Source organism: Pezoporus wallicus, unplaced genomic scaffold (assembly GCF_028554395.1).
Source record: "Pezoporus wallicus isolate ANWC-B61680 ecotype Strahan unplaced genomic scaffold, APGP_CSIRO_Pwel_v1 contig_593, whole genome shotgun sequence".
NCBI classification, from domain to species: domain Eukaryota; kingdom Metazoa; phylum Chordata; class Aves; order Psittaciformes; family Psittacidae; genus Pezoporus; species Pezoporus wallicus.
The window spans coordinates 4,410,944-4,438,581 of NW_026642342.1; the positions used below are offsets into that span (position 1 = coordinate 4,410,944).

The following is a 27,638-nucleotide window of genomic DNA, read 5'->3' on the forward strand; positions in this document are numbered from 1 at the left end:
TTTCTTCTCGCTTTCCCCTAGGGGTGCGGGAGGGGCCGGCAGGACTGAGGGGCTGCTTCGGCTGGGCGGTCCTAAAACTGGTCAGTAAGGCGTATTCCCCGTCTGATGGGAGCTCTGCTGAAGAGGCTGGGTTTGCTGAAGGATAGTCAAGCTGTAGAGTTCCCCTGCGCTTTCACCCAGCTCTGAACACTTCGATTTCATCCTTACTTGTTATTTGTCATGATTGAAAATGATTAATGAGCGTACTTTTAACAAGTCTTGAACCTTATTTTAGAATGCAGGCGGTCTTAGTGGGAGATTAAGAAAAGCGTTGTGTATATTTGCAAGCACAGCTATAGAAAAGGGTGTGTGAACTTCTGTCCTTACGCTAGGTATTTCAGTAGAGTTCCTTTTCCTTTGAAGGGGAAATACGGACTTTCAGGAAACACTAACGCAATTCACGGCTTACAACCATGTTTATTTACTGACTGCTAGACGGAACCGCAAAATGCGTGTTTTACAGAGTTTTCTGTATCAGACTTATTGAGCAATAATTTTCCTCACAAATTTTGACCTAGGAAAGCTTTGGGCAGTCATGACACGTAGAAGTGAATGTAACTGCATAAATTCTGAGAGGACTCTGAAAGCTGTAACTCAAAAGTGCAGTATTAAAAAAACCTGCTGTCTGAGCAATGGTTAAATGGTTGCTTCTGTAGCACTTGCTTTCATCTTTCTTCCCTTTCCTTTTCCCTTTTCTTTTGTCCCCTGAACATTTGCAGTTCTTAATGATAGATGAAGTTTTTGAAGGATCTGAGACAGGTGACTTACTGCCTTGTAATAGCAAATTAATTGAAGCTCGCAAGTTTGCAGTAGGTACTGATGTCAAACCTGTAACAACCCAATAACTATGATGCATATGAAACAGTGAAAACATGCTTTTTTATACAGGTTGGGTATATGCACCTTTCTAAATACTTGTATGTAGAAAGGACCCAGGATACATTTTACCATCTTCTTTTTCTGTCCTGTAGGCTATCTTTTTGCTATGCATCTATGTACTATAGTGAATTAAAATCATGTGCAAACATGTTTTAATAGTTGTCTTTTCTAACTGTCCTGTTCTGATAGTGGGATTTACGTTATAAAATCCTCAAAAAAACCCAACCCAAACCCACTTTCTGTGTTCACAGATTTCCTACTCAATGTTACTTTTGTTGTTCTAATGGAGTCTCTTAGATGTGAAACACAAAGAGCATAAATAATTGTGAGTGAATGAAGGCACAATCTTGAATTTGCTTTCTTTGGGCATCATTGTAGATCATTTGAAAGAAACGTCCATGTTGATCTTTGTTGCTAAGTACTTAGATTGTTCTTTGTACCAGCTGGTGCTTCATAATGTTTGGTTTATTTTCTGGCACAAATAGAACTCAATAAATGGAATCAAATAGCCTATTTTTGGTAGAAGCAGTCATTCAAATATTAATGATTTTTAAAGTACTGGAGGTGAAATAGGCTACTAACTGTTATTAATGTTTGGAATATGTATTTATTGCAATATATGTAAAGAGCTCCAAAACAGAAGTTGCACTGGGTATGAGCATCATAACAATTTTTCCTTTATCTCCCCAGATTGCTTAAGAAGATGCAACTAGAAATAATCTTTTAGGAAAAGTGTTGTACATTTGAAAAACCTAACAGTAACTTGCTGGTGGACAAAATGCCTATTTACACAGTTCCTGCAAGAAGCCCCTCTGAGGTACGGCATACTACCGCTTTGCAGAAGGCTTCTTCACAGAATACCTTTACCAGCAGCAGAGTGTCTGGGCAGCAACTGCAATCAAATGAATCGGGGGAAGAAAAGGGAAGTCTACTTTCATGTTCTCAGAATAAGACGGGGGAAGTAAATAGGACCTATGTGATTTCAGCCTGTAAAAAAGTGTGTGATGCATCAGCAGCCTTTAAACCTGAAGGCAGATTAATGCTTCAGAGGAGAACTGGAGCAAGCAAAAAAGCAGTGTCCGGTAGTGAACAGTTGCATGCAAACACAGCACAGGGCATGCAAAATATACAAATGGAGAAAAGACTTACTCTGCAGAGGCGTGTGAGGACTGACTCCATAGAGAAGACTAAAATTACTCGAAGTACTATGCCTGGAATAGAAAATAACTTTGCTGCACAAAGAAATGACAAGATTGCACTTATGCCAGAGATTAATCCTAATGATACCTACAATGTTAAACCAAGCTTTAAGTTAGTTGAGGGTCAGTCAGATATGAAGTTGCAGTGTAACCTGAACAGCAAGGTTTCCTTTGGCTTTGCTGATGGTCTGTGTGAAAATGACAGTTGCATGTGTTTAAAATACAGGACAAACGCTGCTGACACAAAGTTTCCAAATGAAGTTGCTAAATCAGAGCAATTAGTTACCTCAAAATATACGAATAAGCTGTCAGGAGAGCAACTGAATGAAAATGGAACTGGAAAGCAAAGTTTACCACATTTGATGATAAAGCATAACACTTTAGAAAGACTGAGGACGCCAACAAAAAGTTCAACAGAAATATTTGAGCTTGCACCAAAGAACAACGCTTCTCAGGACCAGCCATCATTGTCAGCTTCAAATAAGCAAAAACCTAATCTTAGAATTTTAGCCAAAACTAAAACTAGTGTCACCAGCTCTCCTATCACTGGAAGTTTAAAACCAAAAGAGAACATGGAAGCTCTTGCTGACAGCAGTAGCACAGAGAAAGATGTTTTCAAAGTGGAAAACAGCAAAGTGATTGTAGCTGTGCGTGTACGGCCTTTCAAAAACAGGTTTGTATCCTGGTTTTATTTCTGATGGTAATGGTAACTTTTATAGCATATGTTAATTCCTGCTTTGTGTGTTTTGAGTTGTTTAATCATAGACCCAAGATTTTATTAAGAGGTTAAATTCACTTTATAGGTGTTTGGGGCTATTTGTTATATATTCACTAGATGAAGTATATTGAACTTGAATGCTTTATATGTTCACCAAGTAGGTGTGGGTTTTGTTTTTTGTTTGCTTGTTTTTGTTTTTATATGATTACCAAACTTTTTATCTTCCATTGGGAATTGATTGAAATGACGAACTTAAAGCATGTAGCTTATGTTTTTCAATTTTTAATTTTTTTCCTCCCATTCAGCGAGAAAAATGAAAACTCACTCCCTGTAATCTCCATGAATGGGTCAGAGACATCTGTACGAAATCCAGCCACAAACCAAGCTTACAGCTTTAGTTATGACTTCTCTTTCTGGTCTTTTGACAAGTGTCATCCTAATTTTGCAAGCCAAGCAACAATTTATAGAACTTTGGCAGTGCCACTCCTGAAGAGAGCATTTGAGGGCTATAATGCCTGTCTTTTTGCTTATGGGCAGACTGGTTCTGGAAAATCATACACGTAAGTTTCTAATAATAGTTGTTAAAATTCTTTAGGAGTCAATTGTGCAACATGAAATGACAAGAAGAGGTTATATGGAATAGACTTAATTGTTACTGAATTGTCTTAAAATGATTTTACATATTTGAAACCAGAGATTACTAAAACAATATTTAGAAGTAAGACAAAGATATAGAATATTTTTATGTGTCTAACGCTGACCTTTTTCTAGTTATAGTGAAGAAAATAAAAGCTCTTTGTAGAGACTTTAGTCAAGAAAAACCTTTATAAATGCTGAGAGCTTCTTGGAGTCTGCCAGTGCTATTGTTTACCACTGTTGGTTATTTTGTGCATGAAGTGACATGTTCTAAAGTATACTGTGTTTTTTGGATGAGACCTTTAGGAGATCATTCAAATTATGGTTCTGACTGTTTCAGAACTTTAAATAAATAAATCTGTTTGTTGCATCACTTATTTGAAATCTAATCTTTACACAAAAAAATTCCAGTCAAGCAACATTTCAAGGGTTTATAGCCAGCTTTATATATCTTTTGTATAATTTTCAATAGAAAGCCTAGTGAACTGGTTTGTTTCCACACAAGAGTCTATTATAATCAGTTCTATTAGCTTTATAATTCCCATGATGTACTATAGACTTATAAATACATAGTTAATGACCAGAAATAATTCCCATAGGGTATTATAGAATTATAGATATGTAGTTAAGGGTCAGAAATTTTTCTATTCAATATTTTGATGTTTCTACTTAATTTATAATAAATATAGAACTTACACAGAGACAGTTTTCCTTTTTAAGTGGGAACTCAGTTTTTACTTAAAATGTTTATTTACCTTGCCATAAGAGAGATATGCTCAGTATTGCAATTGTTATTCTGTTTGTAAGTTGGTTTGCTTTTTTCTTTGGTTTTCCCTTCCACCTTCAGGTAAACAATTACTTGCCTTCATCCCCTTTGTATTTCAAAGAAGGCTAAAATGAACATCAGTAATAAGTGTATCGTCAGGTCAAGTGTACCCAACAAATTTCTGCTCATAACTATGTTGTGTAGCTGTGTCAATCTGTCAGCTAGCTGTATTAGTCCAGTACTCTGGTGTTCTGCAGTGGCAGAACTACATGGGGGGGAAAAACTACTTCAGAGGTAGAGAGAGGCTTAGGTTGGTACACTGTCAGTGTGCAGAGCATATAAAATGCATGCATGTTATTAGGACATCAGGTGTCTATAGGTTTACTGTTTATAGTACAACTTACTCTTCAGTTGCAGTAGAGTTTTCATTTTACTTAGAATTTTCGACCCATTTTTCAACGGATGAATTGTGAAAGACCTCTGGACATAATAGTCTCCAATTTCCCACTCAAATAAGCAGCAGCATAGGTTAGGTTTATTTCCATTGCTGATTACCTCTGTGGCTTAGAAGGATATGGCATTTCAACTTCAGAGTTATACAATTAATATTAAAAATAGCTATAGAGAATTACAAAACAGAACTTGCATTTTTTTGTAACTACAGGATGATGGGATTTGATAAAGACCGAGGAATAATTCCAAGGCTTTGTGAAGATCTTTTCACTGAAATAGCACAAATGGACAAGCAACAGGTGATATGCTTATGCTTACTTTGAATTATGAGGAAACTGATGCATTTCAGTATTTTGATACCTGTTTAATTTTTTCATTTTATACCTTAGTGCTGGATCCATTTATAAATGTATGGATGCTTTTGCTGATTCAGATCTTATTTTTGCTAGATCTGGTTAGCAGGCTTCCGTAAATAGTGACGGTTAACGTGGTTTTGCTTCCTTAATGACAATAACATAAGAAAGAAATATGGGCATGATATTTTTCATGTGTCCACAGACTATACAGCATGCCTTATAGGGTAAGATTTATGTAAGGAAAGGTAAAAGGAAATCCTAGGGGGTTCCATACTTTCAGTGAAGGCATATATGATAGAACTCAAAATACATAAATTTATTTTAAACATTTTCACTGCAAGTCAGTCCTTACAGGTATTGGCAAACATGCAGAGAAAAAGAATTCCCCCAAACAAACCCCAGCATACCCACATTTTCTTTTTTGGGTCTTTTTCTCTTAAGACATGAAATGAGTAGTTAAAAAAAAAATAAAAAAATTATTAGTTAAAGGTAATTGTGTCTCCAGTTATGATTTTCTAACTTGACTATTACTACATCAGTTAATTGGAGCAGAAACAATATAACCCTCATTAAATCTGAGAAATCTAAGGTTATTTATTACTGAGTTTGGATAGAATATAACTTCTAAAAAATACAGAGCTGCTAGGTATGCATGTTATTCCTTTGCTTATGCACTGTGAATAAGTGGGTTTGTGGCTGCAAATTGTCTTGAATCTTGTATTTCTGACTTCTGTTAGGTTTTTTGTTGCCATCTCCCTTGTCTCCTAAAAAAGAAAATTTTATTTAAAAAAAATAAAACCTTCAGAGAAAGGAGATGTGTTTTCATGAAAAGTTTGGTTTTGTTTTCATTAATTGCTGTGTGTAGATCAAGGTTCAAATTTTCCTCATGAATGAGACTAGTGCAGGTGCAAACAAAACTATTTTTGGGTACTAAAATCCCAACACTGAAACTTCTGAGGTCTATGTATATACTTTTTTTTTTTTTTTTTCTTGATAGCTATTATCTGGGAATGGCTGTGGATGGAATTCCAGTCAATTATATTCTTGGGGTTTGGACGAGGTGAACTTCTAAAGGTCCTTTCCAACCCAGACTAATCTATGATTTTATGATATGATTTTTCCTGGAAAGTCCCTTCAGTACAAATGCATGTAACAGTGAATAGCAGGATCTGGTAATCTAGGTTAATGTTTGAAATAAAGGAGGATGGAAATATTTTGTGGCCTATATTAATAACTCTTACAATTTATCTTATTAGGTTTTGTATCATCTTGAAATGAGCTTTTTTGAAGTATACAATGAGAAAATTCATGATTTGCTTGTATTTAAAGCTGAAAGTGGACAGAAGAAAGAACCGGTGAGTTGGTCACAGAAAAAAGTATATGCATAATCTCGAAGCAGTGGCATCTGTTCTGTACACAAAAGAGTGTAAATGACAAGTGCCGTGTTATTGAAGAACATAAGTTGTTGTGAATAATGGATGCAAGTAAAAAAATCTTACTATATGACTTCAAGCAAAATGCTTGGCACTTCAGAAATGCTAAGCAAAAAAAAAACCCACACCACCTGCTGAAATACAAACAAAATGATCCAGTAGAACCTCTCAAGACTGTTAACATCTTCCAAAATGCAGATGATCTTATCAGCTTTTATAAAAACTCTTAGAATATTATTTATATAAGTCTCCAGATTATATTAAGAACCTTCTGTGCAATATAATTTGTTATAATCTTGTAATAATCTTGTAATTTAGATGGAGTTCTAAGATGGGAGAATGACAGTGTCAGGACGCTTCCAAGGGTGTGTGTGGTGGGGGGGGGGGAGGAGGGGGAGTATTTGCCTAGTTGTATTTGATCCATCAGTCTTCTCAGTCCTATTGAAATGTCCATTCACTTTATGAAAATATCTGTGTATTTTTATGTACTGGGAAGCCTGTTTGCCACTGACTCTACTGGTGTAATTGCATAGTCCTTTCATGAAACAATGTTAATACTTGCAAAGGGAAATTTTTTTGCATAGCTGCAGAAAGCTATCATGCAAGGGATTAGCACCTGTTGGATTGTTGTTTCCTAAGAAGCTTGGGGACAAGAAATCAGTGCCCTGCTTAACTAGTGAAGGATCACAAGTTAAACTAGTTTAGCTAGTTTTTAATGGTTATGTATTAGAATATGCAAAACCATAAATTAAAGAAATTTACGTTAAGTTGGGGAAGTAGGGAAGGAATTTATTTAATTTATTAAAATAAGTACTTTCTGTTCTTTGAACTATTGACCACTATACTGGCCACTTGTTCGTAAACTATGAGTATTATCTTATGATAAAGAAGGTATACTACGTTCAGCTTCTTGTTGAAAAGTCTTTTATCCTAAACTTGATACTTATGTGGACTTGTTACATAGAGATAAAGACTACACTGTCTTGTTTATACTAGGAGTGCTTTCATTGGAGTTTGTCAGTGATTTTAAGGTAAGGTATTTAACTAAAGCACATAATAGATTTAGGTTGCAGAAAATACTTTTATTTTCTTATGTGAATACCTTACCTAAGGTACCTGTTCTGGCAGTTGGCTCTGTGAGCAGTGGCATGGAGCAGTGTGCTGTGATTACTTGGGCAGCTCTAAAAAATCAGTTGTAGGTATTCTCATGAAAATGTTGTTACAGATGATTCATGCTAAGTTTTATTGATGATAAATGTCATACTAGGGATATAGACAGACTTTCTCTTAATTTTAAGGTATTCCTGAATGGTAGGTCTAACTAATGCAAGTCTAAGAATTTTTCTTTAAAAATTACTCTCACCAGCTTCGTGTAAGAGAACATCCCGTATTGGGACCATACGTGGAAGGCCTGACAGTGTAAGTCTTATCTGTTCTTATTTTAATAGATGTATAGTGTAATCCTGAAAAAGTGTGCTAATTATTATCTTAAACTCTGTGAAAGCTTGTGCACTCACTGGTAAATTAGGCAAGATTTTAGTATCGTGTAGTTTTAGAAAAACACATGCCCATGCCTAGCTCAACTTATTTCCTTTCGTGTAATGCTTTAGTGAAATAAGTGTATGGAAGTATTAAGACAACTGGAGCTTTCATGGTATATTTGTATTTTGTCTGTAACTGGGGAAATGTTTCAGAACTCAGGCAGCAGGAAAAACTAGGAAGACAACAGTCTGAATCCAAACTTTTCTTTTTCCCCTACCTTAGGAATGTTGTCAGTTCTTACTCTGATATCAAGGTAAGATTTATTTGGTTACTAAAAGTGTATGTAAATATTTATACTTTACGCCTTCCTTCACTGCTGAAAACTAAATTCCATGGATGGGAAGAAAATGCTTTACAGACTGCCCAGTAGACTATGATATTTCAGCTGATTTTGTGAAAGGATAATGAGGACTAGTCCTATATAATGGAGCTAAATAGATGCATACAGGCAAGTGTCACTCTTCACATGGTTACCTCTAAAATTTAATTTCCTCCCTTATAGAGTCATCATTTGTGTTAATTAAACTTGGAAACATTTTAATCTTCAGTTAACTGTCCAAAAATGGTTTTGGTTTCCCATCCTTACTTTTATCTTTTATAGAGTTGGCTTGAACTAGGAAATAAGCAGAGAGCAACAGCTGCTACAGCAATGAATGACAAGAGCTCTAGATCTCATTCTGTCTTCACCCTTGTCATGACACAAACCAAGGTATTGCTGGGTGTTAGATATCTCTTCAAATTGTGTAAAAAGTTTTGTGTGCTGCCTAGAAAATTGTTGTGAAAATATACTTGAAGACAAGTAAAGCACAAGGCATTTGAACATGGCTTTCTACACAACAAAACTTATTTGTTGTGCTTTGAGTAGATTCTGATGTCTATGTGGTACATAGATTTATAGCAGCAATAAAAATATGTCCTCTGGCAGATCTAGGAGTAGTTCTAAGCTTCAGAGTGATTTTTGAGATGTAACTAGAATCCAAATTGAGGTCTAACTGCTGTCAACACACTTATGCTTCTAAGAAGGTTGGCCTATGCAAGCTGGAGAGCTGTGATGAATTTCTACAGGTGATGAACTGGGACAATGATAAGAGGTGCAGTTTCTCCTGAATTTCAACACAATTCACCAAGTAAATATTTCCTTGACTTCAGGATGAATTTCTCACCTATGTGCCTCCAGGATATAGGGACTAAAATTTCAAATCTGATTTACAGATGTGTAAGAAACAAAACCTGACTTAGTGAGATTAGCCTGAAAACAGAAGTGAAATAGGTAGAGCTCCTCAGAAGTCTACAGTCAGTTTTCTCCATTCACAAATAACTTTTGGTTTGAGTATTATTGTTCTTGGTTGGCTTAATTTTTCAGTCCAATATCCTAATAGTCTCCTTCCTTCTTCCCCACACCATTCTCCCCACTAGATTATTTTTTCCCTATTAGAAATAGTCCTGAGATTTTTTTTCCACTGACTGCTTAGCTGATTTTCCTTGGTTTAAGTAAGTAAGAGCTTAATGATTTCCATGGTTATTAGATAGCTGCAACAATCAAACGCGTGGTTTGGTAATCTATTATGTTTGCGGTTTATGCTTATACAGTTATTCAACTGCAAACAGTTGATACTGTGGTTAAGAAGTCTGAACTTAGTCTCCTTCGAGGCATGTACAAGAAGGTATCCTGTCAAAAAAGTAAATGAGAGTGTCAATTTCTTCATGTTTTTAAAGTGAACAGCTTGTTAGATTTCTGCTTCTTGTCATTCTTGTTATTTTGGTCTGAATGTAAACAGGTCTTTTTTTCCAGGTGGAATTTGTGGATGAAGAGCAGTGTGATCGTAGGCTTACCAGTCACATAAATCTAATTGATCTGGCTGGAAGTGAATGCTGCTTAACAGCTCAGACCAGTGGAGAAAGGCTGAAGGTAAATGAAGATGGGAAATCTGTGGAAAAAGAAACTGACTCTAAAGAATGCCCCTAAACTTCAATGTAACTTCACCTACTAGGATTTTTGGGCAGGAACTGTAGTTATAAGCATAAGGCCTACGTATCTTTTTATAAGTATTGCATAGCATTTTGCTAGTGAGGATGGATGGTGCTAACAAGCTGTTTTGACTATGCAGTATGGCAGGCTAGGTCTAGCGTAGGACAGCACTCCGTATCCTATGTAGGCCTAATGATCCATTAGAAGGAATGAGGAAAACTATTTGCGTGATTTTTCAAATCCTGAATAAGATTTATGCCTCAGATTTGAACTCCCATGGAGTTGGGGCTTGCCCCTTTTTTTGTGGGGGGGATTTAAGTAAATAGCGTTTCTAATAAGAGAGTTTCTTTCAAGCTGCCTTTGTAAGTTTTATGTGTTTTGACATTGTGTATTTTAAAGCCAGGGTCTTTGCTCTTTCCAAATGAGAGTGAGCTTCTAGGCTGCTCTTTCAACTTATTGTTGTTTTTTTAATCAGTGGTGACAATTAATGTGATACAGCTGTACGTTACTGCATTGAATAAGCACAATTAAATCAACAGTACAATCAATAACATCACACAAGAAAATACAAATATTTTTATTTTTGTTTTGTGTAGGAGGGTGTGAGTATCAATAAATCACTATTAACCCTTGGAAAGGTTATTTCTGCCCTCTCTAAACAGTCTCAAAATGGAAAGAAAGCTTTCATTCCTTACCGGGAATCTGTCCTTACTTGGTAGGTATGCTTCAGAATTTCTTTACATAGAAGTAAATACTTTCTCAGACTGTGAATTCCTTTTCTAATCTGGAGGACTCTCTTCCCCTCCTTACCTCCCTTTCTCTCTCAAGTGACCTGTGGAGGGTAGAAACTAGCCTCTTGTATTAGATAAAGAACATTCAGGACCTTGGTTTGTATTTTAAGTAAGCTAACAATCACTCTTAAATAAGTAGCAAGACCCTTGTATTTAATCTCTTCAGAATGGTAAACTTAATTTTTCTTTCAATGTGAGGGCTGGAGATTGACTTCTACTCTCCTGTCAAATTAAGGTTGTTAAAGGAAAGTCTTGGTGGAAATTCACAAACCACTATGATTGCCACAGTGAGTCCAGCTGCTAGCAGTACAGAAGAAACCCTCAGCACTCTTCGCTATGCAAAACAGGCTTGTTCAATTATCAACACTGCTAAAGTAAATGAAGATGTGAATGCCAAGCTAATCAAAGGTGAGGTTAGCATCTGCAGTCTTTAAGGGTTTTTAATTTGCCTGTGTATTCAACTTAATGTTCCATCAGACTTGTTACTACTAATAGTTTATTGTGTTGACTGCCTGCTTGTCAACTAGGTCAACATTAATCTTCCGTTTAATATTACTCTTCTTTGTGAGGTTGTGTGTCCCCCCCGCAAAGTCCAGACCGTATCTGAGGCTATACTTAAGAACCTGGATTGGCAAAAGGCATTTAATTTTTAATTGAATAAGGTGAATTTTCTAGTATTGGACTGAAATGTGTAAACTGTGTTTTGATTGTTTTTTTTATGTATTGCTTGTCTGGTTTGTCTTATGGAGAATTGAAAGCTGAAATTGAAAAACTGAAGGCAGCTCAGAGGAGTGCTCTGAAGACTGATCCGGAAAAATACAGACGTTATTTGCAGGAAATAACATCTTTGAGGGTAAAATTGCACCAGCAGGAGAAGGACATGGCAGAAATGCAGAGGTCAGGCAGTCATTAATGTCTTAATTCAAATAGAAATAGTAAAGCTTATATGTTATAACTTTTCTCATAATATATTGTGTTGGTTTTGCCTTAATATATTAAGGGCCTGGAAAGAAAAATTTGAACAAGCAGAAAAAAGGAAATTGGAAGATGCAAAAGAATTGCAGGTATGAACCTTGAAGAAGAATTAGAGTAGTTGTAAGATTTGTTTTCTTTAGGCCAGCCTTTTAACTGTGACTTTATTAAAAAATCAATATAGATATTTCAATGCATGAAGTAGATTGTGGTTTTTTTATACAGAGCTCTCTTTTTATTTAGAAAGCAGGAATTGCATTCAAAATGGACAATAATTTACCAAACCTTGTCAATCTCAGTGAAGATCCTCAGCTTTCTGAGGTGCTGTTGTACATGATCAAGGAAGGAGAAACTACAGTTGGAAGGCATACACCAAATTCAAAACAAGATATCCAGCTTTCTGGAGTGCTTATTGCTGATGACCATTGGTATGTAGTGTTCTTACACTTGAAGTGAAAACAGGAAATATTTCTCCTCACCTTTTCCTTTCTTTTGGAGTCACTCTTTCTTCTGGCAGTAACAAGATTTGGTTTTCTAACACTGAAAATACTATTTAGGGATAATCTTTGTACTGTTCAGTGATTCAAAGTAATTTCATCCTGTTCCCTCTAGAAATCTGTTAACCAAGGTAGTTTGGTTTCTCTTTTCATTTCATTCATTCATGGAGAGAATTTTCTAGTTCAGAAATGCTGGAGAAGGACCTGAGCAAATGATGCTATATGGTAACTCTATTATATTAAGTTCAGTGGAAAAGTGAAATGCCTTGAAAGTTCTTATTAAAACTAAAAATAGAGAGCAGTTTGGCCATATTGTAGAAATAGTGTTTAAAGTGCATTCCATGCAATTGAGTCTAGACAAAGTGCTCTAAGAAACTTAATTAATCAGTTAGTAAAACCATGAAAGATGTGGGTTTGTTGGGAAATTAAGCATTATCAAAGAAATGCTTGGATGACAGCATACTGTAGTAACTTTTCAGAAGTGGATTCTTTTTAGATTTAAATATCAAGTCTCTTCTAAAATGTAGGTTGTTGCTTGTTATTTTCGTGTGTTGTAACTAAAGAGTATGAAGGCAATCCACACCTGACAGAGCAAGGACACTATTTAAAGCATGAATTTTAGTCTATTAAGAAACCTCATTTGCAGTTATGAGCTACTGATACCGCAATTGTTTCTTGTTTTCAGTGTTATAAAAAATACTGTTGGCAAAGTGAGCATTATTCCACTGGGAGAAGCGAAGACATATGTAAATGGAAAATGCATTTTAAACCCAACAGTTCTGCATCATGTAAGTAATTGATTTGGTAATATTAATATGTGCATGTGTGAATTTTTTTTGCTTTGTTAATATTGCAACTTCAGACTGCAGGTTTTCTTAGAAGGCTCTGAAACTGTAAATACTTATCTCTTGAATTTCTAGCCCCACCTGCTATCTTTTAAGCACAGTAAATTTGCTTATAAATATAAAAGTTATAGAACCAACTTTTTCCTCCCCCACTTCCCTCTTTCCCCATAGGGTGATCGAGTGATCCTTGGGGGAGACCATTATTTCAGGTTTAATCATCCAGTAGAAGTTCAGAAAGGTAAAACGTCCTCTTGTGGGACATTTTTACATGATGGTCCAAAAGATTTTGAATTTGCAAAGAACGAACTGCTTATTGCACAGAGAGCCCAGTAAGTATCTTACCTTCTTGTTCTGAAAATAAGCTCAGTTGTTAATGCAACCTTGAAATACATTTAAAAAATAGGAAACTTGAGATTATAAATTATTTCTCAATAAGGGAAGTTGGAAAATTTCAAGCTTATTGTTAACTCCATTTTTAACTGAAATGCAACTCCCAGACTTAGCTTAAATGAAGGTACCTCTAAGTTATGATCAGCACAATCTAGTCCAGTTGTCAAGAATATAGACCACTATTAAAGAAATGCTGAGGTCCAGAGGCTCTCAGAGTAACGTATCTGTTCAGTTACCTTTCTTTCCAAGCACATAATGAGTATGAAATTAACTTTTGATGTTTTAGAGAGATGTAAAGCCTCAAAAGCAAATGCCTTACAAAAATGAGAAGAATCCGAAGTTACAAACCTAGTCTTCTGTGGTGGTGGAGAATCTGGGAGACAGAAAAGTGTTATTTGCACTTGCTTTGCTCCTGGAAGTTATTAACCTGCAAGACTCATTGACTTTAAATTTTACTTGCCTTCATCTTAATGTGGTTTAGTGAATTTCTACTGAGATCTTAATTTTGAGAGGTACATTGTTGACACGGGAGTCACGGACAACGCAGAGACGATCAAGCGATTGCCAAATTTATTACAAAGCCTTAACTCCTTATATACTATTTCTTACATGCACTTACAGTTATTTGGCATATTATGATTGGATACATGTCTTGAAGACCCTTAGTGACTAACATATAATTGGTTAAGCACAGGTGTGAGAACTTGACCTCAAAAGCTTGCCAACAGTCCACAGTTCTCATTAACTCAGTGAATTCCAGCTTCTTGTTATCTTGCTTGCTTAAGCTTCTTTGGGCCGCTTATGGCCTTGCTGTATCTTTCAGGATTATCCAGAGTTTATGTACTAATTATGCATTCTCCCGTGAGAACACTGTCTCCACAGTACATAATAAAATAAATACGGAAATTGAGTGGACTTTAAAATTCTGTTATGTTTTGCATCTTTACCAGTGTCTACATTTTCCCTAGGAGGTGAAAAATACTAAAGTGTAAAGTAAAAATAATAAAATAATATGACATAATAAAATGAAACCCCAGCAAAATCAACAAACCCTCATATTTTTATTTTTACTGTTAAATTGGATGCTCCTGTCATGATAGAAGACATTTCTCTCTATGCAGCCTATATAAGGTTAAAGCCAGCATTCTGTGATACTTGTAGGCTTGAATCGGAAATTGAAGAGGCACGACTCAAAGCCAAGGAAGAAATGATGCAAAGTGTCCAGATTGCGAAAGAGATGATTCAAAAAGAACTGACCTCACAAAAAGAAGCTTATGAAAGCAAAATAAAATCACTGGAGGCAGAGGTGGTAAGTTGCCATTGCATTGTTATATAAAACATATCAATAAAATAAACCAGAAGCTGTAGTATGAGGTTTCTATTTGGTTGGGTATTTTTTTTGTTGTTCTTTTGCCTTGCTTAACAGTGTGTTAGGGAATGCTAAGCCCCATTTTTTGTAAAAAAAAAAAAAAAAAAAAAAAAAAAAAAAACAAACAACAAAAAAACAAAACAAACAAAAAAACCCCACAAACCAAACAAAAAATAAAATAAAATATCAGTATTACTTTAACACAAGAAGTTGTAAATAGGTATTCCCTACAGAATTATTCTAGGAATTTTGGTTTATAGGATTAGTCATGAACTAAAATGTTAATCCAGTGTGCATTTGATCAGGGTATATGTAAGAAAAATCCCTACAAAATATAACTTACTCTTGAGAGTTTTCAATGACTACAGTATTTTAGTTAACATGGCTTCCCCCCCCCCCCCTCCAAGTTTGCATGCTGTTTTGTTGTAAGCCTTTTGAACAACTTTACAATATGCATAAGTAAATATTGAATAGTACATCATGGCAAACCAAGTAATAATGATGGAGTAGTGTATTTCTTAAGTGTGCTATAGAAGACATAATACAATGCTTGTGAACTGAGGCATAACCTTTCGTTGCTGACTCTGGGCTCAGTAGTCCCCAGGGACTGCATGTTTTAAATGTGTAAATGTGAAAATAAACCTTAATATCTGCCAAGGGGATGGGTTAGGAAAGCTGTAGAAGTGGTAATCCTCCACTTTTCTGTCCTTTTTTTTGTATTAGAGAGAAGAATCTCTTAAGAAGCAAATCCAAGAACAGAATAACCAAAAAGCTGAGACTAAAATACAGGAGTTAGAGAAGGCAAAGCAGAATCTTGAGCTGGAACTACGCTTCAATAAGAAGCGTTTAGAAATGGAGACATTAGCTACCAAGCAGGTAACTTTAAAAATGGCAACAAAAAAAAAAACAAACAAAAAAGGTAATAAACTGTGGTTGGTTTGTGGATTGGTGCTTTGATTGTTTGTTGGTGTGCTTTTTGTTTTATTTTAATTTAATTGCTTCTGAAATATTTTTTATGTGATTTTGTGCAACAGAACAGATGTTTTGTTCACACTCAGAGTGTGATATTGCATTGAATTCAGGGATAAATTAATGCTGACCTCATTTATTATATGACGTGGATGGTTTTGTACATCCAGCAAACTTTAATGACAATTGCCTGTACCAAAAGTCATGCCTTCAGGCATTAATGTAAGTAATGGCTGGTGTTTATATATATGACTGCTGCAACAACTATGACTAAATTTTTAAAAAGGAATTTCTTTTTAATTTCAGTAATTTTTTTTAAGCATAACAATATCTAAGCAAAACCAGAAGATTGTCACAGTTTGAATATGAAGGGTATTGATACAGCAGATGTCCAATATAAGTTTTATGCTGTTCTGGGAATTTTAAAAATACAGCAACAAATAATTTTGCTTCAGCAAACAGCATTAAGTGTTTTAGGGGGTTTTGGTGTGTGTAGTTAAGTTTTTGTTTGTTTGTTTTTTTTTTTTATTCCACTCTCTCCCTTAGGCTCTAGAAGATCATACTATTCATCATGCAAAGATACTTGAAGCCTTGGAAGCTGAGAAGCAGAAGATCGCTGAAGAAATACAGAGTCTTCAGAAGAATTATGAAAGTGGGAATAAAACTATGACTGGTATGTGTATACCTAATGTTGGAAAGGCAGTGCTGACTTCTCCCTTGCTTGGTAGGCTTGGATTTAGGGGATGCAGATCCAAGAGCTTTTTCTCTTCCACTAGCACTTCTCTAATGATCCTGAAGGGGAAGAGCCTTTTGGCTTTAATGATCCTTTTTGTTCATACGAACAAAAAGACTGTGCTAAAATATCTGTTTAAAACATGCTAAGGGTAGTTAGGTGGATATTCACGTAGCCTGTATTTAACCTGATTACCAAAAATTCCTACCCCCATCTAGCTGAACTGGTTAGGCATTAACTCATGGGGGAAACTGGAGTAGCAGAACTGATTCTGTTTAGTTTCCTACCTCAGGATAATGTACAGTGTCTGGTGTTATGCCTCAATCTCTGGAATACCCTTTACCTGACCTTTTATAGAGGGTTATCTTGGTCAGGAGGGTCATTTTTCCCAGTGTATTGGGAATTCACAGAACTGTTGTTGACTAAATTTTATTCAAGGATTTTGATTGTGGTTTTGTTTTTCGCCTCCCTTAATTCCCTCCCCCTCCCCTTTTTTTTTTTTAAACCTGAAGTTGTTTGTTGCATCATGTTGTTTGATCCACTTAATCATTATGTGCTATAATCTTTATTAGTTCCACTTAACTGGAATTCTCTGAAGCTATCTGTGATGATCGAAGAGGCCAACACCATTAGTAATCAATTAGGGAAAACCACTGTTTTCTATAGGTGAGTATCTCAGTTATTTATAAGGGGGTTTATATAAAATATATATTTATGCATACATAATTGGTGGTAGATTCTGCATGTGCAGTGAGCTGTTTGTTTATATTTTAGCTCTTATGTTAGGCTGAACATGATAAATCACTTTTCCAAAATGGTTTTAGGTGAGTGTGTAGTTCAGCCTCGTTAGTTTGAAATGTGAGCTTCAAATCTGAATTTTAGATCAAGGCTTTAAATGTATGTCTACAGACAATTAATTTCGGATTGAATGCGCTTTGGAGGTGAATCTTCTGATGCTCATGTCCATCTTGCTTTGGTTCACATATTGAAGTGGTCCTAAAACACCTATTTTCTTTTTGGGCAAAACTAAACCAGGGAATAAGTGACAGCTCAGGGAGGTGTTTGGTTCACAGGACTGCAACAAAGGTAGTTCAAAAACTCAGATCCTAAACATTATAGAATATATTATAGCAGATATTGAGTGTTTGGGACCAGTTGTTTCACTCCACAGATCTCTTGCTATGCCATGCTACTTGGTAGTTGTAACTCAAGAGCATTCTAGAAGTGAACCTGTATATTGGTCAGATGTTCTTAGTGTGAGCAGAGATACATCAGTGAAGAGGAAACTCTGTATCATTTAAAAAAAAAAAAAATAAAATGCTGCAGTAAACGTAAGTGAGCTTGGAGGACTTCCTAGCAGGTGTATATATTCCTGTGGCTTTTCAGATGTCTTATCCTTCAACAAGAACTCTGCCAGTAGAATTCTGTAGCATATATTTGGTTCTGAGTTTCTTCAGCCAGGAGATTGTATGTTAGTATCTACTTTTATCTCTGAATGCAGGGATTACTTTTTTCCTTTATATAAAAATAAGTTTAATGGCTACACTAATATTTGCCTTGTGAGATACATGATGTGTCAAGCAATTTCTGTGTAATGACATTTTTGTTCTCTGTATAATCCTGCCTACAAGTACCTTGTTTATTTTTTCAATGAATAATGGATTTCTTTTTTGCTGTTTTTTTCCCTTTTTTTTGTATGTGTTTTTTTAATTTATTTAATTTTATTTATTTTCTCAAATTCCTAGGCACGACAAAATTGATGATAAAACAGGAGCAGCGTCTTCTGTTCAGGTGCAGGTTCGTAACATCAGACTGGGAATAGCAACTTTCTGGAGCCTAGAGAAGTTTGAATGCAAACTAGCAGCAATGAAGGAACTATATGAGGTCAGTAATACTTTGTCAAAAATAAGATTGTACTAATCTATTCAGGAGGAAAATCTTAATTTTTTTGTTTTATGTGATGTTAAACACCAGGACGCATGATTATTTTTTGTTAAATACTTGTACACGCACTTGTTAATCACACAGAAAGAAGACAGGAGAAACTAGTGATTTTATTCAGGTAATTTTGTGTGCAGAGGGAGAAGTAGTGAAACAAGAACTGCTTTCTGGTTCTTTTGTTTAATTATTTATCTGTTCTAGAGGAAAACATGACCTTTTAAAGCTATCACTTGAATTTTCCTTGATACATTCTATCTATTTTTCTTTGGCTCTGGTATATATGTTTGCTGCTGCTTGCTTTCATCTTTGCTTTAGGTTCTTCAATGGGTGCTTTTAAAGGCGTTTTTTATCAGTTTTTGTTTAATAAACTGACAATTAATGTGCCCATTAATCGCTTTTCCTAATTCCATTGATTTTAATCAGACAAAATGGGTATTTTTGTATTGCATCTCTCTAAATGTGCAGTAAATTGTTGCATATCATACTAGCTTTTGTATCAAAGAGGGGGATATAGAATAGAAGAGAGGGAGAACTGTGAGCAGTGCCAACACCTGATTGTGTATCCACAAAAAACCCCATAACCATCAGGTAAAGTCTTTTTAATTACATAAAAGTAGCCAATGGTGGCAAATTATTGAATACAGATAAGATTACAATATCAGCTCTTGTTGGGAGAATAGTATTTTATTTTCTATTTCTGAGAAAGAAATGTTGCAAGTTTATCTTTATTGACTCCATGTGAACAGACGGTGTTTTCATTTTATTCCATTGCAATTTTTTTCCCTGAGTTGAACAGCAAAGAGGCCTAAGAACTACTTGGGAGGGTGGAATCTCTGGTCTGGTGGCCCTTAAAAGTACTTTTTTAGTGGGGATAGAGTATTCTGGGATTTTCCAGTTTCCAGGGGTGATCATGGTGGGTGTTTTTGTTTCTGCCATATGAATTGAAAGTTGTTTTAGACTACAGTGAAATAATGAAAGAAGATTCCTGGAGATGGGTTAACATGAAGGAGGGATCAAAAGAAACCTTGTAGAACCATAATGATCTTGTATTTTATGCTATACTAGTGTAGAGTCTTTTTGATTGAAACACAAATGAGAAATAAACATTTAAAACTAGTTTTAGACTGAGAACAGCTTGTCTAAATTTATTCTCTGCTTGAATTTGTGATTATCCAGATAATAAAATTCTTTTCATTCTGATACCTGTTTAGTCTGGAACAATATTGAAAAATTAATACAAATTGCTTCAAATAGTATATAAATAAATGTTTGGATGCTTACTGTCTCCAAACTTAAGTCACGATCTGGCAGAAGAGGAGATCTCAACTGTTGGAGTATTCAAGGTGATAGAGAAAAATACAGTCATTTTATGCTTCAGAATGCTTTATTTTCTATTGTAGAGGTAGTAGCATGTCACCAAAGAATTAGTTTTATTTGAAAGAATAACTATCTATGAGTATATATCTGAAATAAATAAATTTTCAGTATTATATCCAAAAAGAAAAATGTCAAAGAAAAGCCAGAAAAAAAAACGAGGAAACTCTGCTTTATGATAAAACTTTGTAAGAGGCAAGTGTTTCCAGTGAAAGGACAGTGTTGCCATATTCATTGCTAAAACCTGCACACAAATCCAGTTATAAAAATAAATGAAAACTCTAAATTATGATGCCAGGGTTTTAATATATCTGGCATGTGGTGGAGACAGCTGTGGAAACATTTTGTACTTTTGTTCCTATATATCAGGTGCTGGATAACCGGGTGACTTCATTAAATGTTTACCTTTTTTTAGTTTGTTTTTAAGCTCTTGCACCTCAAGGTGGTTGGCGATCAGTTATCTCCTATGTTTCATATATCCTAAGAAAAAAAACATTAAAACTACTGATAATAGAACATACTGTCTTCATTCATATGTTAAATGCCTTATTATTACTCTATTTTGGTTTAACCCTCTTATTCCCCTGTGTTTCCTTTATATTTCTCAGAGTAATGACAGGAATAAAGCTGCTGATGTATTTTATGACCCTGCTGATGAGTGGGAACCTGACCTTTCAGATGCCTCTGTTTCCTCTCTTTCCAGAAGAAGGTGATACTAACTTGTAGCTCCTTCATCTACACTTAAAGCAAAAATTAACTTGCTTAACTGTCTAAACATGTTTCTGTGCCACTACCATAGTCTTTTATTAATTCTTATTTTACTTCATCAAAATGTGAAACTTATCAATTAATGAGAATTCATGTATATGTAAAGGAGGAGGGGGAAAGTTTAAATTAAATGTGTTATTTTACTGTGCTTCACTGGCTTCACTGAGGAAATGTGTTAGTATGCACCAAACATTGCTCACCACCCACTAGAGATTTTTGGCATATTAAACAGCAATGTTTCTGAGGTTGGACATAGTATATATGCAGTGTATGTCTGATCAGTGCCAGAGGATTTTATGTATGACCATTGACAACCAGCTGGAGGTAATTAAAGGCTGTTCTCAATTATTTCATAAAGCTGTCTTAAAAATGGATACATTTGTCTGTAGCACAGAACTTTTAATTAACCTGCACAGGATCCATAGGTTAAGGTTACAAATACACACCTAATTAATTAGTAACACAAGCAGTTTTAAATAGGCACTTGGACATCTGTTCCTGTCCTTACTTAGCACATACACTGTGCCAAGTGATGAGTTCTTCTATTCAGTCGTTCTCCTATCTTTCCTCATGGACAAGAAATAATAGGAGCAAAAGTTTTTCCAAACCCATAAGTATATTTTGACAAAACACGTGTAAGGCTTTCTAACCATTTATCCAGTTATTATCAGAGTTTAATGTTTTCTTCAAACTTCTGTCATATGAAAGCATTGTTTTTAAGGAGTAAATTGTGGTTGTTATTTTTATGTTTTCACTTTATCATCCTTTCCTAGAAGTAGAAGTTTCATGAAAAACAGGAGAATTTCTGGATGTTTGTCTGAGATAAAATTACAACCAATTCAGAATATGCAGACTTCCTATACATCAGGTACTTGCTATATGATAAGAACACTTCTCATTTAATACTGAGAACTTGAAACTACTGCATGTGTAAAATTTATGCACTTCTAGTGGTCGTTTTTAAAAAAAGTAAGTGTGGTTTGGGAAAGAAAATAAAAAATGTCCTGTTTATAAGGACAGTTTATAATGCCAAGCTGTTGTCAGAAGATTTTTGTACTTTTTTTATTATCCTTTCTTAGGGCAAAAACTTCCTGACAAGCACTGATGACCCTTACTTAAGCAATTTGCTTAAAACATTACTCCACTTAAATGTGTGTGTTAACTGAAGAAAGATGACAGTCCATGCATCAAATTGCCAGAGGCTGAATTCTAGTGTCATAATTTGAAGACTGCTTGAGTTGTTGCTATTCATTCAACTACTGAGGCTACCCCAAGCTTTTTGTCAGGTTTTATATTTTTTTTTTTCTGAAATACTAGATGCTTCAGTCTTCCAAATATTTTGATGCATTCAGTTATTTTCTGTCTCTCTGTAGGTATGATTGTTGGAACAGGTGGATTAATGTTAAAGATTTTCACTATGGAATTAGTCTTTTGTACTAAGTGAATCTAGAAACTATTTAGAACGTTGTAGCCACATGTTTTCTGACTTACTGTCTTGTAGTTGAACGTTGCAGAAGAAGCAGTATAAAATACTCGCACAAAGACACATGGACTGCTCAGTCATAATGCAAGAATGTGTTTATGGATGTTTTGCTTTTACATCATACAGGTTTACAGAACAAGTCCAGCATGTGCCCAAGCTTTTGTGAATCTTTTCTTCCTGGAATTTGCAGGGAATCTATAAATTCAGCTTTAGATTTACTGGAACAGAATCATGAAGGAGGAAAGAGCATAGCAGATAATGTCCTGACTAATTTGTTTGTCATTTTCTCTGGAGCATCTGCCATTTCAAAAGCCTATGAACAACAAGATGAAGAATGTCAAGAGAACTGTAAGTTTGATTTTTCATAACAGTTTAAGCATCACTAATGACTTGTCTTTCGGATGTATGTTCTTATCTTTGTCTATCAGAATTCACTTGCAAAGGGAAACCTTCTGATAGATCTCTTTTTCTCTTGTAGTTTTCTCTCTTGATCATGCTGCTCAGTCCTACAGCATCAGAATTATCTCTGCTTTTGACCAGCTTGTGATTCTTACCAAACTTTGGCTTAACAATATCCAAAAGTGGCCTGGACCTACAAAAGTTGATGAAGAAATAAAACAGGAAGTAAAGAACTTGGGAGGTTATTTACAGCTACTGTTGCAGGTAAAGTATATTAAGGGATTCATCTGTGTGTTGAAAAGTCCTATGCAGTGTTAATTACAGACTTGCTAAAAATACTCAGAAGTCCAAAGTATGCAATGACAAATGGACACCCTTAAGGAAGACGAACAGCAAAGGCTGTGTTTCTGCTGGCTAAACCGGTACTTCCAATACACTAGTTCAAAGCAATACAGACCTTTCTGTGCCACAGGCTCGGATAATACCATAGGTTCTTAATCGTAACAGGGGACAATAAAACATGGAGTAGCAAGAGCAAATGCTAGTTTATATTGTGAAGTGCTACTGTTAATAAAGTAGTGTTCAGTAAATATTACTCTTGTTCATGGTGCAGCTTTATGAAGAGTGAATTTTTTTTTTAACTGTGTAGTATTCTGATACCTTTCTTCTCTGGTTGCAAGGTATGATCTTTTAGCTGTGGTAGAGAAACCATTGGAAGTAGGAAGATAGAAAGCTGAAAATGTCTCAAGCTATTGTGTGTTATGAACTCTTGTGTTACAAAAACTGCCCTTTGACTAGAGATGCCTGCTAGCTTCAGTGAATGATATGCCTTTATTTCTCAGGGATGTTCTTCAGATATATCCTCAATGGTAACAGAAGCACTCAGCAAAGTAAACCAAACAGTAAAACAAACAATGAAATACATAGGACACTTGGCAGTAGTCACAAGAGCTGATATTTCATTTTCTGAAGAGAACAACATTGCTGCAACCAGTCTACAGGTGAAAAATTGTTTATTAGAAGTAATGATTAGAATAGTAATTTTAATGTTGGTATCACATTTATTTTCAGTAACTGTGTTCAGAAATGCATTGTTACATATAACAATTTGATAAACTGACTTGTTTTTAGAGTTTATCTAATACTTCATTTTTATTGTGAAAATGGGTGTGTGTTAATACCCTTGAAATAATTTTTACTTAAAAAAAATGCACTTTAAAGCTGTTTAACTTCCACAAAGAAAAATAAATACTATGCTTTCAGGATTGTATCTGCACTGAGATTGTATGAGTCTACTTAATTCACAGAAATTCAATGATTATTTCAGTAATCTGTGATTAAGTACCACAATGGATTTTCAGAAATCTGAAGAGAGTTAGGAAAAGGAGAACAAAAGTGCTGAGCCCTTGTGGTCAAAGAATGAGATGTAACTGAACAGACCATCACTGAATGGTTTGCTCACAATTACGTTTCTAGCCCACTGCAGAAATTTATTTTGATTCAAGGCCACATCAGTTCCTTCAATCATTATGTTTTGAACCCTTATTTTAAAAGGACTTTGTACCCGCTGTTTACCATGGCGTATGCTCAGGGCTGGAGTTTCTCATTGGTACTGTACAGGAAAAAGCAAGAATGGTGCAGAAAGAACTTGTGAAACAATATCCACAAAATGAGGTGAGGTGAAAGTAAGATTAAAAACTACTGCTATATCTTAGAGGCACTTGATCATGTCCTGTTATTTTTCAGTAATTTTGTCTAGAAATTTTATAGTAGGAATAGAGTTATGATTAGTAACAGGGGTTTGAGATGTGTGGTAAGTTGGACTATTAACTAGGATCTTGAAATTTTTAGTGTTTGCCTTTCACCATATGTAGACCGAATGTTTAAGTAAGTGTATTTTATCTAGAGTGGTTTATATGTGCATTGCAGGACATTTATATCATTTCACAGTGTTACCATGAAGGAGAGGGAGAATATGAAAACTGGCACAAAGGAGCAAGTGGGCCTTTTGCTCTGTATGCTGCTGTTAAGTTTGCCTTGCAAAAAGATTGAATATTTAACATGTAGTAAAGATCTATGATCCTGAAAGTTGTTATATTGATAATAGTAATCACCTCTGCTATTACTACACTCACTGTTGTCAGAAGTATTATTAGAAAGCTTGAAGACTTCGTTTTGTCATACATTGTTTTTATAGTCCTAGTCCTAAACAGCATGCTATCTAAATATTAAAGTAGTTCAGTGTTACCTTTTCAGAGCTTGTCTTGCCATGTGCTTAATGCTCAGGGTACAAAGAAGCACTTCCATGAATTGGGGACTTTAGAGGGAAAACAGTTGACTAAAGTAGCTATTTAATACTGCAGAAGCTAGAAATTTCCTGCTTGATTTTGTGTGTTTCACTGAAATCAAAACTGACCTTCAAATACTTTCCAGGCTGATAAGCAGCAGTGGAGTTTTCATTTGAGCAATTTCTTTGCAACACTTCATAGGAAGGTTGCAGCAAATGATTTATGTTCTATTAATGAGTTGTTCCTGTCACCTTGCAAATTTTTTGTAATATGAAATGCAATTATATCAATGGAAATCTCTTATCTCATAGCAAGACCTCAATTTAGTTGTAAGCTGAAAAACTTGCAGAACTGTGAGCAATAAGAAAATCTCCTTAATGAGTTGGGATATATAAAATATTTATTTCTAAGAATTTACTACTCAAAAATCTGTAATAAATGACCTGGGATAAAAGGTTCAAATCTGTTCAAGAGGAGTGATAAATTGCTTGCTTCAAGTAAACTTCTTAATCTAGTTTTTACTTGTTGTTATTCTTAATCCCATAGATAATAGTGAAACTGTCTAAAATTTTTTATGTACCTATCTGCTTAACTCCCAAATGCTTCATTTTTCCAGCAAAAAGAACCGAGCAGTCTGTTTTCCAGATAATGCTGTTCACTTTCAGCGGATTCCTATGTGTCTGTATGATTCCTGTGTATTCTTGTCATGGGTGAAACTAATGCGAAGCTGGGAGACAACACCAGAGTGTTAACCAGGAGATTACCCGTGACTTTTAGAATGACAGCGATACAAAAATTACAGGATGATCTTTCTTTAGTGAACACTTAAATTTGCTTGTTGGATCCTCCCTTATTAAGGTGTTACTTAAAACCTTGCAGATAAAGTTAAGATTTTTTGAAAAATTGCATGTTATGTTGCAGAAAACATGACTTCTGCCTTTGAGCATTTTTCTCATTAGCATGCCAATGTTCATTGTTGGCTTTCTAAAATATATAATATATACAAATACATACAATATAATATGAAGTCTCTTTGCAGATTCAAAATCAAATAAAGGATAATGTTGTAGCAATAGCCAGATTCCTTGAAAATAACCTCTCTTATTGTGGAAAGGTAAGATAAATTTTTCACAAAATACATGCTTTGAGTTTGAGGTTTAAATTTAAGGGATGTGTGTAATAAAGAGGAGGATTTGAAGCTAGCTTTTAAAATTGCGTGTTAACACTTCCTGTCTCAGTCTTGTGAATGAATGGGATGCTAACTTTTATGGCTACTTCATTTCCACTAAAAACTATTAGATTTTAATTTTACATAAAGTATTTATGGAGATACTAGTATCTTATTTTTCTCCTTGTGCTCAGCATAAGCAGCCTAATAGTCTAATTATAACTAATGCAATAATTTATGGCCATAACTATTGGTATTTTGAATTAAAAGCCAGGATAGATTATTTAACCTGCCTCCTAAAATAGATTAACTTTTAAAGCAAAAATTAGCCAAACCTTTTCTGGATTTTACTGTTCTGCTTGCCTCCCCCCCCCCCCAACTTGTACTTCTCTTCAAATCTATCTTAGGCTTTGTGATTTGGCATTGCTTACATCTTGTGTTTCAGTATTGGCCTGTTTTACATGACTCAGTCCATAATAGGCATGTTTACTAGTTAATATACTTCCATGTATTTGATTCTATTTAAATTATTCTTTTTAATAAAGAAAGAAATAGACTCTCAATTACCAGAAGAATCTCTATATCAGGAAATAAAGAAAAGCACTAACATCGCTGCAAAATATTTGGAATTGGAGCAGTGCTTAGCTGAAGTCTGTCAAATTGTTTCTTCTGTCTTACAAGGTATTTTGCTTGGTTATTACCTGTTTTTATAGTAACCTGTGGATCACAGGAAACTGTGAAGCAAGAGGGAAGGAGGGCTTACTTGGTCTGTCTTTACAAAATGTTGCATTTGAATCTTCTTGCTTTTGTTTTTCATAGGGTCGTACAGAAACACAAGCCCTCTTCGGAGCTTTGCAGAAAATATCTGTGTCATAGCTGGGTATTTTAACAACTATTTCCATTTATTTGCCTTGTCATCTTCTTCTGTAAACAATCCCATCCAGGAAAAAAATATGCCTTTTATGAACTTGGATGAATTGGACTCTCTAGTTGATTCCCTTATTATAAATTTTGAACTTGAACAAGGACAGTTATTACTGAAATCTCAGACTCTTCGTAATGAAACTACTGAGACTCAAGGAATACCGGTTGTAACAGATGAAGTTGAATTTGCTTGGAAACAGAAAGTGATTCCAAAATACACACAGAAGCTTCAGTCTTCACCTCCCTTTTCTGCAGAGCTTTCACCTGGTAGGATACAGTGGGTATAAAATACTATTATCAAGAAATGCAGGGGAACTCTTAACTTTTATTTGAAGGGAAAGCAATATACCACAAAACCCTAAAATTTATTGGTAATATTATTAAATGGTATGAAAGTAAATGATATGATTGTACAAGGATAAGTACCCTAAATTTCACAAGGAAAAATGCAATTCCTCAAGGAGCTGTTAAACTTTAGTGCCTTTTGTTTTTAATGAAAGTCTATTTTTACCTAAGCCTATAAGAAATAATTCAATGCAGTAAGTAAAAAAACCTACTGGAGGTAATGTGAGTAGGAAAAATAAAAACTATCAAGGAATAATGAGGAAACACAGCAGACACTTAGTAGGGCATTCATATCTCATCTTAAACATTCGACTTGGATTTTGCATAACAGTGGAAGGAGATTCCTTTGAAGGACATTTATAACAAACATTTATGTTGCATACATCTAGATG

At 35.0% G+C, this 27,638-nt stretch overlaps 1 protein-coding gene across 1 annotated transcript; it reads left to right on the plus strand.

Annotated features, from left to right (window-relative positions):
- The first annotated feature begins 1,630 nt into the window (after nucleotides 1-1,630).
- On the plus strand, nucleotides 1,631-27,301 carry KIF14 (kinesin family member 14). Its single transcript, XM_057429167.1, has 29 exons — nucleotides 1,631-2,790; nucleotides 3,141-3,395; nucleotides 4,902-4,989; nucleotides 6,303-6,401; nucleotides 7,846-7,898; nucleotides 8,244-8,274; nucleotides 8,623-8,730; nucleotides 9,814-9,930; nucleotides 10,587-10,705; nucleotides 11,017-11,189; nucleotides 11,531-11,678; nucleotides 11,782-11,845; nucleotides 11,997-12,181; nucleotides 12,936-13,038; nucleotides 13,267-13,424; nucleotides 14,647-14,794; nucleotides 15,578-15,730; nucleotides 16,370-16,496; nucleotides 17,129-17,222; nucleotides 18,302-18,440; nucleotides 20,480-20,580; nucleotides 21,413-21,507; nucleotides 22,249-22,470; nucleotides 22,601-22,785; nucleotides 23,364-23,522; nucleotides 24,076-24,195; nucleotides 25,849-25,923; nucleotides 26,523-26,658; nucleotides 26,797-27,301. Exons 1-29 carry the CDS (start codon nucleotides 1,697-1,699, stop codon nucleotides 27,186-27,188), a joined length of 4,941 nt encoding a protein of 1,646 aa, XP_057285150.1. The 5' UTR covers nucleotides 1,631-1,696; the 3' UTR covers nucleotides 27,189-27,301.
- Nucleotides 27,302-27,638: the final 337 nt, after the last annotated feature.